This window comes from Dasypus novemcinctus, chromosome 12 (genome assembly GCF_030445035.2).
Source record: "Dasypus novemcinctus isolate mDasNov1 chromosome 12, mDasNov1.1.hap2, whole genome shotgun sequence".
NCBI lineage: Eukaryota > Metazoa > Chordata > Mammalia > Cingulata > Dasypodidae > Dasypus > Dasypus novemcinctus.
The window spans coordinates 79,111,534-79,124,086 of record NC_080684.1 but is presented as its reverse complement, the minus strand read 5'-3'; the positions used below and the strand labels follow the sequence as shown (position 1 = coordinate 79,124,086).

Here is a 12,553-nt window from a genome sequence, read left to right as displayed (position 1 = left end):
ATTTTCTTGCCATTGCTGCAAAATATTAAAATATTACTGTTAACTATCATCCATAAGTTACATGAGTTGTAATTTTCTTGTGTATAAACTTTTTTTTTTTAAACATTTTTTGTGGGAATATAAACTGGCACAGTTGCTTTGGAAGACAGTTTTGTAGGTACTCAGAGTATTAAACATAGAGTTATCATATAACCCAGAAGTTCCGCTCATATGTATTGGTCTAAGAAGTGAAAATATATGTCCACACAAAACTTGTACATGAATATCCATAGTAGCATTATTCACAATAGCCCAAAGGTAGAAACAGCCCATATGCCCTACCACTGATGAATGGATAAACAAAACGTGATATATCCATTCAGTGGAATATTTGGCAATAGAAAGGAATGAAATCCTGATACATGCATGTGGTTGAATCTTGAAAACGTATCAAGAAGCCAGTCACAAACCACATATGATTCCATGTATATGAAAAGTCTAGAAGAGGTAAATCTATAGAGAAATAAAGTTAGTGGTTTCCAGGGACTAGGAAGAGGGAAGATTGGAGAGTGACTTGCTAAAAGGGTACAGGGTTTCTTTTTGGGGTAACAAAAATGTTCTAAAATTAGATTGTGGTTAGGGTTGCACACCTGAGTACACTAAAAACCATTAAGTTGTACACTTTAAAAGGATGAATTTATATGTTAATTGATCTCAATTTTAAAAATACTATGTTCTTTGCCAATTTAGTAAACTAAAGGGTTTACTATTACATTTATCCTCCCTCTGTTGCATCTCACTCTGATTTTTAAACTTTAGTTTCACTGGGTATACTGAAGTTACTATTTGTTTATATCAGGGCCTCTTTGCCCAATGTGAACCAATACCTCATGTTAAAAATTCATCTGGCTATGAATAAAGAAAATTGAAAAAAAAATCAGTGAAATGACATCATAAACCTCTATTTCTGTTGTCACATCAACAATTGAATTCTTAGGTATATTTTGTTAGACATCATTAAGAAGCAAAATGAGAGATGAGTACTGCAGTATTAATATGTTAAATTTCCAAACATTAGAGTTACCAACAAATAGGAAATGAGTTTCTCATTTGCTGTCCTGTTTTCTAGTTTTCATATAGGAAAATGACAGTAAGCTCAATGGTCAATTTCTAAATAAGAGAATTGACTCTTCTTTTAGGTCCTGTATTTTTTTCAGTTTGGTGTATATTCCTGTACAGCATAAAATTATCTAAAAATTCCTATTTCTTCTCTTCCCTGATAATAAAAGTTTTTGTACTATTTCTTCTAATGTTTCATATGATTAAAAACATGTATCTCCATTTTTATCAAAACTAATTTGCCACCTTCATTTTCTTTAAATATGAAAACATAGATTTGAAGTTAGATGTATAATGTAACTATTTTATTAAATATTTCCAGTATTTTATTACTTTTTAAATTTCTCCAGTTAGAATAATTTTCCATATTTTTCAACATTGCTTGTTAGGCATAGTGTTTATGAAGTTATTTTATACCATTGAAACATGTATAGATTATTTCATGTGATTTATGATATCAAAATTTTTCTGATGGAAATGATGGTGAGAGTTAAATAATTTCATAGTGCCATAATTTTATAAGTACCTTCTTATGATAGTGTGCTTTTTTACTTATAAAATACAATATAGAATATATTCTCCAAATATGTTTTGGATTAATTTTTTTTAACTAAGCTGAATGATTTTATTTTTTGTTCCTTTTGAAAGCAAAAATGATCAAAATCCCTTCCACCTTTTTTAGAATAAGAAAAGAAGCTATAGATTTTGTTAGGACCCAAATGTCTCATTTTTTTTTTATCAATGTTAGAATTTATGAGATGAAATAATTTCAAATTATTAAAGTACAGTGCCTGGTACATAGTAGGTGGAATGAAAGAATCACATATTATAAGATGGGACTTCTTTTTTGACTCAATATACCTTCCATCTCCACTCCCAATGCTTATTAAGCAAGGATTCAGAACTAGGATTACAGTATTTTCTTTAATGTTTCAGATCACCCAGGCCTAGAAAACATGGAACAGATTGAAAAATTTCAGGAAAAGGCTTATGTGGAATTCCAAGATTACATAACCAAAACATATCCAGATGACACCTACAGGTATCCAGATGTTAAATAACTAATTGAATTCATTTTCAAACTTTTTTGTGCATTCATTATTTTCCATTCCAAAAGTAATGTTTTCAGGCAACCTAAATGTTTAGTCATAAAAAGTTGTAAGCACTTTACATGTAATACTGTACTGTTGTAAGCACTTTACATGTAATATTTCATCCAGTTTGCACATTTTATATGAGGAGACTTCAGCACAGACTTTAAGTAACTTGCTCAAGGTCACACAATAAATGGCAGAGCCTGAGTAAGAAACTCGGTGCTCTGACATTAGAGTCCAAACTCAGTTTTCAGATGAGATGAATTTTATGAGGTGGGGGAGAGATTTAAGGAACTAATGAAAAAACCATTAGACAATATTTTTTAATTTTGAAATGTGGTTTATGATCTAATTTATTTCTTGCCTATGTCCTTTGAAAAAATTTGTGGTTTTCTAAGATGACCTCAATTTTGAAAGAGGGGCAGGACAGCAAAGTGGTTAGGCACATAGATACCAGGGTTTGATATCAACTCTACCACTTATTAGCTTTATCACCTGCAAGTTATTTAACTTCTCTGCCTCAGTTTCCTACCTATAAAATGGAGATAACCATAGTACTTACTTTTTACAATTATTGAAAGAATTCAGTTAATATATGCAGTGCTTAGACCTGTACCTGTTACATAGTAAGGGCTGTATAAGTGTGTTTGCTATTATTATTATTATTACAGCATACTCAAACTAGTAAAAGGACATTTTGCATATAATTTTTTACATATATTAAATAATATAGACTTATAAGCCAGTTCCATCAGGAAAATTAGCCTTAGTTTAACCAGTGTTCCTACTAGTTCTGTGGATGCTGTTCAGTTGATGGGAACAAAAAAGGAGCAGAGTACATAGCTACAGGGAGATCAGTTAATTGTGGGGGCTGCTGGTTTTATTTGATCTCAAGTGTTAGACCTTTGAATAGAGGAAAGAAAAATACCACAGGTGTTTTAGAAAGTGGATTTTTAATTGTTGTTGGCTGTTTTGTTGTGATTGTTCATTTCTTTAAAGTTTAAAAAGTTGCTTTTTTACTTCATTATACAAATAAAAGCTGTAGTTAAATGTTTCCTCCTTTTTGAAATATAGTTGTTTCCTGATCTCCATTCCATTAGGTTGTAGGTGCCTGGATCTATGGAACTCTTCCTCATTTTTTTATATTCCTAGTTAGTTAAAATTAATAAAGTATGGTTGGATAAAATTAATAAATTATGGTTGGATAACTTATAATACATTTTCATACAAGACAAAGTCTTACCTTAAAGAACCTCACTACCTAGGGGAGGAGATTTCATTAATCACAAGAGCACTGAGAGAGAGACTAAGAGTAAGTTGCTCGCACACATTCACAGAATAGGGAGCAGCTAAATGAAGATTTGAACCCAGTGGTCTTGATTCCACATTCTGTGTCCTCCCTTAATGACAAGATTACCTGTTTTACCATTTCCAGTAAAATTTTTTGTGAAGTAAAACTGAGAAAACTTATAGTAGAGCCTCACATGTCCTGATAGCACAAAATATTACTGTTCTTAAAACCTCAGGTGAGTTCCTAAGACATTCTTAAACATATAACTTGATCTGTGGTTACTCCATAGTTTAAGAACTTGTGTTTCATGGTTCATACAGTCAAGTGGAGGCAGCACATTATAGCAGTTAAGAGCTAAGTGTTGATGTGGAGTCTGTCAGACCTGCGTTTACATTCAGAATAACTTGTCTTGGGTGGTGCTGCAGGAACAGATGCTGGACATTGTGTGTCCTGCCATGGCCCACTGGGTGGACTGGGGTAGAGTGGAGACTACAGGGTAGAACACTGTCCATGCCGTGCAGCAGTGCTCCAAAATGTATTCACCAGGTGCAGTGAATGTGCCACGATGATGGAAGAGGTTGTTGTGAGTGGGGTGAGAGGGGTGAGGGGTATATGGGGACCTCATATTTTTTTAATGTAACATTTAAAAGAAAATAAACAAGAAAAAAAAAACAAAAAAAAGAGTAGGTTTAAGGTTTGAGTGTACTTTAAGTTTTCATTTTAGCTTCTGAAAATTAGATCTTTGTTAAATTAGACCACAGAAATTACTTTTTTTTTTTTTCACTGAATCTCTCTCTGATTTATAGCTTTGTCTTACCGCCAACCAATTTTTCCTTTAGGTTATCCAGACTACTTCTCAGATTGCCTGCTTTACGATTGATGAATGCTACCATCACTGAAGAATTGTTTTTCAAAGGCCTCATTGGCAATGTACGAATTGACAGTGTTATCCCACATATTTTAAAAATGGAGCCTGCAGATTATAACTCCCAAATAATTGGTCATGGCATTTGAAAGCTGGGATCTCAGTGCTGTAAACGTGTTGTTCTTTCCCAGAACACAAGAAGACATCAAATTGAACTCATTTATTTCAGAGTTTCTGGAAATTCTGACTTTAAAGAGTAACCAAAATCCAAGGTGTTTTTATTATAACCTCCTTACAAAGAATTTTTGAAGTGACTGGGCAGGTAGCAGGAATTAAAATTTCCCTTCCTGTCTTATTTAAGTGAGTAAGACTTGCTATGAATCTGTTCTTGGTGATGCTATCACCTCTTGACTATCTAAACTAAGATCTCGCATAAAGCAAATAAATTAGTTTTTTTTTTTTTGGAATTGTGTTCTATTCATATTTAACTTTATTATGAACCTAGTACAAACACATAATGATCAAAAATCCCTGAGGAGGATTTTCTCTTCTATAATATAATTGTTTTCATCTTGATTACCATGTCAAAAGATTAGTTTATGCTCAGTGGTATACTGATAACATTAGACTATAGGAAATAATAATTGAATATATATATTTTTTGTCTTTTGTAAATATCATGGTGCCCCTTATTATATACCATTCTCGTTGCTGGCAATGAGACATAAGCCATTTGTGATCTTAAGAGTTGACATTTTACTGTTATATATTATTAATTACAAGCAGTTTTTATTTATGTAGCAAAAAATTGTTTGAGGATAAAATAGGGTTCATGTTTTAATATTTTTGGTTTACTGCTGTGTTTTTAAAAAGTAATAGATACTGATTGAGCCCAGAATGTTTCAGTATTTCAAAAGCGATATTAAAATTGTTGCTCTTTCATTCCACAAAAAGTATTCTGATCTCTCTTCCCCTTTTTTCTGGCCTGCATTATAACTTCCTGGCTCTGCCATGGAATTTATTTTTAGGCCATTAGAAAAACTCATCTGGGAGCAGATGTAGCTCAAGTGGTTGAGCACCTGCTTCCCATGTACAAGGTCCCAGGTTCAATCCCCAGTACCTCTAAAAACAAAATAAACCAAAACAAATGAACAAAAAAAAAAAAAAACAATTCTCATTGGGGAACAGATGTAGCTCAGTGGCTGAGCACCTGTTTCCCATGTACAAGGTCCTGGGTTCAATCTCCAGTACTTTCAAAAAAAAGAAAAGAAAGGAAAAGTCATCCAATTTGTTAAATAATGGATTTATCATAGCCAATCCATGCTTTCAAGGTAAGTTAGATAATTATTTAAAGCAACTTGATAATTTTAAATAAACTTAGCAGTTTCTTTAAAATATAAAATAATATGCACTGGTTTTTCTTTTTTTACTGTAAAGGGGAGAAAGAGCTATTTTACGTGTAGTAAGCTGACACCTTGTTATTGCCACAACAAAAGCATTTTAGACCCTCCTTTGATGTCTTCCATAGTAATGTTTTTCTTACCAAACCTGATTCTGATAAATATTTCTTTGCTCTAATTTCATGATGAATTATTTTGGTATATCCATTTATTGATTGTTAAAAACAAATATGAAGATTTTATTATGCTCAAAGTACATTTTTTATAAAAGTTTTTGCAAAAGAAGAGAAATTGACTTTTTTTGGTGCACGGATTTTACTGATTACTAGTTTACAGTAAGTCAAAATAGTTAAAAATTTATCAACTTTCAGTCTTTACCAGTTTACTAAGGGAGACTTTTTTGCCTATTAAAAACAAGATTTTTGTCAACAGGTTTATTTATACTTACTAGCTAGGAAAAATTACATTTCGTATAAAATACTCAAATGGCAAAATCAGCAAGTTTAGACTTTATAAACTCAACATAGTCAGAAAAATAATTCCTTAAAATAATGTACTAATGGTTAAGATACATGTTTCTTTCAGGTATTTTTCCTGAATAAATTTGTAGTTATATTTGGAAGTGTTTTAAATCCTATATTAAAATGTGACCATTACAAATTTCCGTATCCAGCCAATATATTTGATTTCATGTCCGATTTTTCAGTGTTCAGTCATCCTCTTTATATATGTGTATTGTTACATTGTGTTTTCACCTTAATGTATAGGGCTGCTATAGTAAGAAAACACTAGTAAAAATTATTTCTGATATCAAGTTCTAAAAAGTCAACTTTTTCTGATGGGTGGATGTATTAGTGAGCCAAAGGGGTGCTAATGCAAAGTACCAGCAATCTGTTGGATTTAACAAAGTGTATTTTATTTGGGGTAGAAGCTTACAGTTACCAGGCCATAAAGCATAAGTTACTTTCCTCACCAAAGTCTTTTGCCAGATATTAGAGCAAGATGGCTGCCAATGTCTGCAAGTTTTCAGCCTCCCCCTTCCTCTGAAGGCTCTGTGGTCCCAGTTCTTCCAATATCAGCTGAAGGCTGGAATAATTCTCTCTCTGGGGCTCATTTCTCTCCGGGCTCAGTTGCTCAGGGCTCTAGTCTTTGCAGCTGCAAATTATCAGGCAAACTGCTCATCTCTCTTCCCAGGACCTCTGCCCTATCTGCTTCTCTGAGTATTTACTTCCCAGGCTCCAGCTCAAAAATTTCAAACTCCTTTCTCTGTGGTGTGGTTTCTCTGTGAGTCCCCACCCACCAAGGGGGCAGGGATGCAACAGACTACTGACGTGGCCCAATCAAAGCCTTAATCATTATATAATCAAGTAAAAGTGAAATTTCTAATATACCTGGAGGGACAGACCAGTTTACAAACATAATCCAGTATCTATTTTTGGAATTCATAAACAATATCAAACTGCCACAGTGGAATAAGCTTCCTTTTTTTATCATATAAAAATATCTGCATTTATCCCCAAATTTCTTGTATTCTGCTGAGTCCAGTCTAACCACCTTTTACATCAATCAGATCTGGAAGCTGATCTAGAGATTTGTTTGCAGATACAGTGAGAATTGCCTCTTGGGTGTATATTTTTGGCTTTTAGGAAGGATGATTTTGATTGAACTGCCTAAAAGGGAAAACATGGGAAGCATTTCATGTCCTTTATTTTAGAATTGTTTGCTATTTGAAAACTTCCAGCTAAATATGCAGATTATTTTCTTTCCTACCTGAAATCTCAATAAAATGACAAAGTGTTAACTACACAAGGATAAAACAGCAGGAGAAGAGATGAAATAATAATAAAAAAGTTGAATGGATCTTCAGAAGATGAAAAGCAGGTGAAAGAAAACAGTGCCTTAACAGAGCCAAAACCAAGGAAGCTCTACTCTTGAGTACCTGCAAAAGGCAATGTAATAAGAGGCCAGTATACCTTGCAGTATCCAGAAAAGATGCTCAGTACCTGGAGGCACTGAGTACTCAGATTCAGATGCCACATGGGCCATAAAAAAGAAAGGATTGGTTGCAAGTCTGGATACACAATAGTTGGACAGTCTTTACCCCTACTTAAGACAGGTGACCACTTGTCATACTCCCACCCTTCCAGGCAGGATGCCAGAGGTTTATTCTCTTGAGAAACTTAACTAGAAGATCATAGGACTTACAGGATATGAAGTGTGGATAAAATATACGATTGAAAATGAAGATAAAGTGAAAGTCACATTCTGAGTATAGGCCCCCTAACTTTATTCTCAGAATGCTGGTAGTCAGGTATGGCCTTCTCTAACAGAATTTTTTTCCTTTGGAGAAACTAACTTGACCCCACATTTGGAAACCACATATGAGATAAGATTTAATATCCAATAGATATAAAGAAATTCTACAACTCAACAATAAAAAGACAACCCAGGGAAGTGGATGTGGCTTACGTGACTGGGCTCCCGTCTACTACATGGGAAGTCCAGGGTTCAATTTCTGGGGCCTCCTAGTGGAGGTAAGCTGGTCCGCGTGGCAAGCTGGCCCAAACAGAGTTCTGGCCTTCGTGGGAGGACTGGCCTATCTGGAAAGCTGACACAGCAAGATGATGCAACAAAAAGAAATGCATAGGAGAGACAGTAAGAGACTCAGCAGTACAGGTAGCTGAGATTAAGCACCACTCCCACTCCAGACGTTCCCAAGATCAGTTCCCACTGCTGCCTCAAGAGAAGGTAAGCAAACACAGAAGAACAAACAGCGAATGGATACAGCAGACAATGGGGCAGGTGGGGAGGGTGTGGAATAAATATATTTTTTAAAAATGGCAACCCAATTAAAAAATGGGCAAAAGACTTGAGACATTTTTCCAAAGAGGAAATACAAATGGCAAAAAGCACATGAAAAAATGTTCAACATCACTAGCTGTTAGGAAATGGAAATCAAAACCTCAGTGAGATACCACTTCACACCTACTAGAATGGCCACTTTAAAAAAAAAAACTAAAAGTGTTGGAGAAGATGTGGAGAAATAGAACATTTATTCACTGCTGGTGGGAATGTAGAATGGTGCAGGTGCTGCGGAAAACAGTTTGGTCAGGAAGCTAAATATAGAATTATGATATGATCTTGGCAATTCTAGATATATACCCAGAAGAACTGAAAGCAGGGACATGAACAGACATTTGCACACCAATGTTCTTAACAGAATTATTTACAATTGCCGAAAGATGGAAGTGTCCATCAACCAATGAATGGATAAAATAAATATACAGATGATGAAATAATATTCAGCTCTAAGAAGAAATGATGTCCTGATGCATGCAACAACATGGAACCTTGAGGGCATTACGGTGAGTGAAATAAGCCAGACAAAACAGGACAAATATTGTATGATTTCACTAACATGAATGAAATATAATGAGCAAACTCATGAAGGTATCTAGAATATAGGTTACAGGAAATGAGGGTAGAGAATGGGGAACTGATAATTGATTTGTGCAGACTTTTTCATAAGGCTGATTATAAATGTTTGGAAATGGATAGAGGTGATGGTAGCTAGCACATTATCATGACTAACACAGCTGCACTGTGAGTGTGATTGTGGTTGAAAGGGGAAGTGTAGGGTTGTGTATGTCACTAGAAGGAAAGCTAGAGGGTGGAAACATGGGACTATATAAGTGAACCCTGTTGTGGATGATGAATGTGGTTAATAGTACAAATAGAAGAATGTTCTTCCATGAACCAGAGCAAATGTATGACACTATTAGAATAATAAGGCGATATATGGGAAAAACCACACCTAGCGCAAGCTAAAAAAAGAAGTGTTAGCTAAAGCAATTCATTAAAAGGGTTGGAAAATAAGGTTGAGGAATTCACCTTGAAAGTATAACCAAAAGATAAAGAAAGAGAAAATAGCATAGAAAAGATTAAATAGAGAAACAGGAGGTCTAACATTTTAATAAGAGTTTAAGAAAAAAAGACTTAAGGAGGTAAGGGAATTATTAAACAAATGATGTAAGAAAAGTTCTATAAAAAGACATGCACCACTATGTTGAAAGGGCCCAGAACTATAAATGAAAAAAAGGTCAATACTGAAGTCCAATATCTTGAAATCTTAGAACAATAAAATCAAAAAGAAGATAATGGATTGCTGCTTCCGGCAGTATAGTAGAAAAATACTCTGAAGGCCTTCTCACAAAATAGCTGGCTTTTAAATATATTGAACAAATAAACCTTTTAGTCTATTGCTGAGCTCACAAATCTGGGATTCTCAAAGGCTAAGGTTTTTTCAGGTCTTTAGCACTCCCTGGTCCTGGCAAAAGCAAATGCAATTATTCTCTGGAGAAACTATTCTATAATTTCAGTCAGTAACTTTCTCTGTAAAGGACCAGAGAGTAAATACATTTGGCTTTGGTGGGCAAGGGAGAACTTCAGGAACAGCATGAGAACCAGAAATAAATAGCCTTACTAGAAACTCAAGGTAAAGAGGTTCCCTATCTCAGCAAGATTTGGGGTATGGCTTTGTATAATGGAATTGTTTTTAAATTGACTTATAAGAAACTTTATAAGAAGGTAAAAGAGTTGTATCACTTTGGACTAAAAGCTACAGTTAGTCCAAAATAAAAAGAGGACTTTGGGCCTTCAACCTTGTGTGGGCACTCAATGACAAACAGGGGCTCCATTTTATGGAAAACTAGGGTAATTTCCATGTGACTTCTTGGATTCCTTATAAAATAGCTAAATTCAAGGCAAATGGAGCAGGGATGAGGGGAGGGGACAATGAGAGAGAGAGGGATGGAAACATAGTCTTCTAGCCTAGGCTCAGAACCCAAGCAGGGTTGCTTCTGTGCCAATTTATTCCTTAGGGCAGACACAAAAGCCTGTCCAAATTCAAGGAGAGGTAAAGCAGACTAATAGACTAGACCGCTTGATGGGGGGTTAGAGGGGGGGTGGATTGTGACAAGATTCTGAAAGAAATATGAGAATTTTTTTTTTGCATCCATTTGTAGAAAATACAATCTGTCAGATAGTATTCTGTACTACAGATAATCTCCTTAAGCTGGGTGGTAAACCACTAAAGTGAAATAGACACCTTTGTATGTATATTTCACAGTATTTAATAGAGAAATAATCATTTGGTGGGGGGGAAAATGGTGCACTGAGACCATCAGTTCTCTGTAATTCCCTGTTGCTAGTTCTTGAGAAGTTGTAAACACAAACTGACCTTTATGATTATGTGGCAAATTTTAATAGACTACTGTGTATTGGAAGAATGAGATGGGAAGTGTGTAAGTGTGTGCGTGCATGCGTGAAAGAGCTAAAGCCTCATCTTCCACAATGGGAAATCAAGACATAATGCCTAAAAGTAGAAAAATAAGTAATAACAATATAAGCATGTAATTTAGAGATATGATAGTGAATACCAAAATAAGCAGCTAAAAGGGTTGAAAGCAGTTGCTTCTGGGAGTGGGAAATTCGATCAGGGTGTTGAAGTAGAACTATGTGACTCTTTCAACCAGGTAAGTATGTTCAAGTACTAAGTTAAACAGAAGAAAAAAAAACAAAATGAATAAACTAAAAGATTATATTACTAAAGACAGAATTAGGGTTTCTGGGAATATGGCAGACTACATTATATAAACGAAGCCTCCCACTGAAAATACTAAAAATATTTTTAAAAGATCCTTGCAAAATATTGAAGTGATGACAGAAAATAATTAACCAGACAAAAATATAAGTAAAAACAGAAATCCAGAGAGAGAAGTAGAATAATGGACCTACTTTTTTATTATTTAAGCAATGCTCATCAACAGCTGCTAAAAATCACAAAAAGTGAAACTAGCAGACATCATGTGCTTCCTGATGGAAGTTTATAAATATTACCTATGAAGTATTCTTAAAACGATTGAACCTCTATTCTTAAAACAATTGAACCTATATCTGGCCAAGTCTCTAGGTTTAATTTTTAATATATAGACAATACAGAGGATAGAAGCACAAAGGGACAAAATCAGTAAAATCTAGACACTACGAAATTACATGAGAAACAGCCAATCTCTAGCAAATAACTTCAAAGATAAAAAAGGTGGTATTGGCAAGGGAAAGTGATGGGGTGGAGGGATGATAACCTATAGATTAAAAGATACATATTTTTTAAAAACCAAACAGTTGTAACCTATGGAAATTATTTGGATAAATTGTGAAAAAAATATTTCATGAGACAATTGTAGAAATTTAAATTCTCAATATTTGATATTAAGGAATTATTAACTTTTTAGGTGATAATGGCAATGTGATTACATTTTTAAGAGTCATATATATACTGGAGTATTTCCAATGGAATTTTTTAAAAAACGAGAAAACAAAAATGTCCACAAAAATCACAGTTCAACATAAAAAAAATCAAATTCAAATATGACATGATCTTGAGATATTGAAAGATACTAAGAAAATTTGATCCTGATATTTGGAAACTTTTTTTTTTAGGAGAAAAACTACATCCCTTGTCAGGGTTCAATCATATTACCTGGTCCTCTCAAGCATAATATTGAAGTTCATTTCTTAAAACTGTCATATAGACAATAATGTAAGCTTATAATTACAGAATAGAATGTGACTCTCATCATCCTTGACTATTTTAAAGATATGATGTTGTAGAGAAGAGTCTGGAAGAGAAAAAAGTGAAAAAAGGTGAAGGGGAGCTGATGTGGCTTAGTGGTTTGAGCACCGACTTCCCACAAACCAGATCCCGGGTTCAATCTCCGGCCCGGTACATCAGAAAGAAAGAAAA

At 34.3% G+C, this 12,553-nt stretch overlaps 1 protein-coding gene across 3 annotated transcripts in view; it reads left to right on the top strand.

Annotated features, from left to right (window-relative positions):
• Positions 1 to 5,516, top strand: part of NR2C1 (nuclear receptor subfamily 2 group C member 1) — a 72,600-nt gene extending 67,084 nt beyond the window's left edge. For all 3 annotated transcript variants that reach the window (XM_071219007.1, XM_071219009.1, XM_071219008.1), the window contains exons 13-14: positions 2,035 to 2,140; positions 4,323 to 5,516. In XM_071219007.1, coding sequence (XP_071075108.1) covers positions 2,035 to 2,140; positions 4,323 to 4,497 — 281 coding nt within the window. In that variant the 3' untranslated portion in view covers positions 4,498 to 5,516. The remainder of the gene's footprint in view (positions 1 to 2,034; positions 2,141 to 4,322) is intronic.
• Positions 5,517 to 12,553: the final 7,037 nt, after the last annotated feature.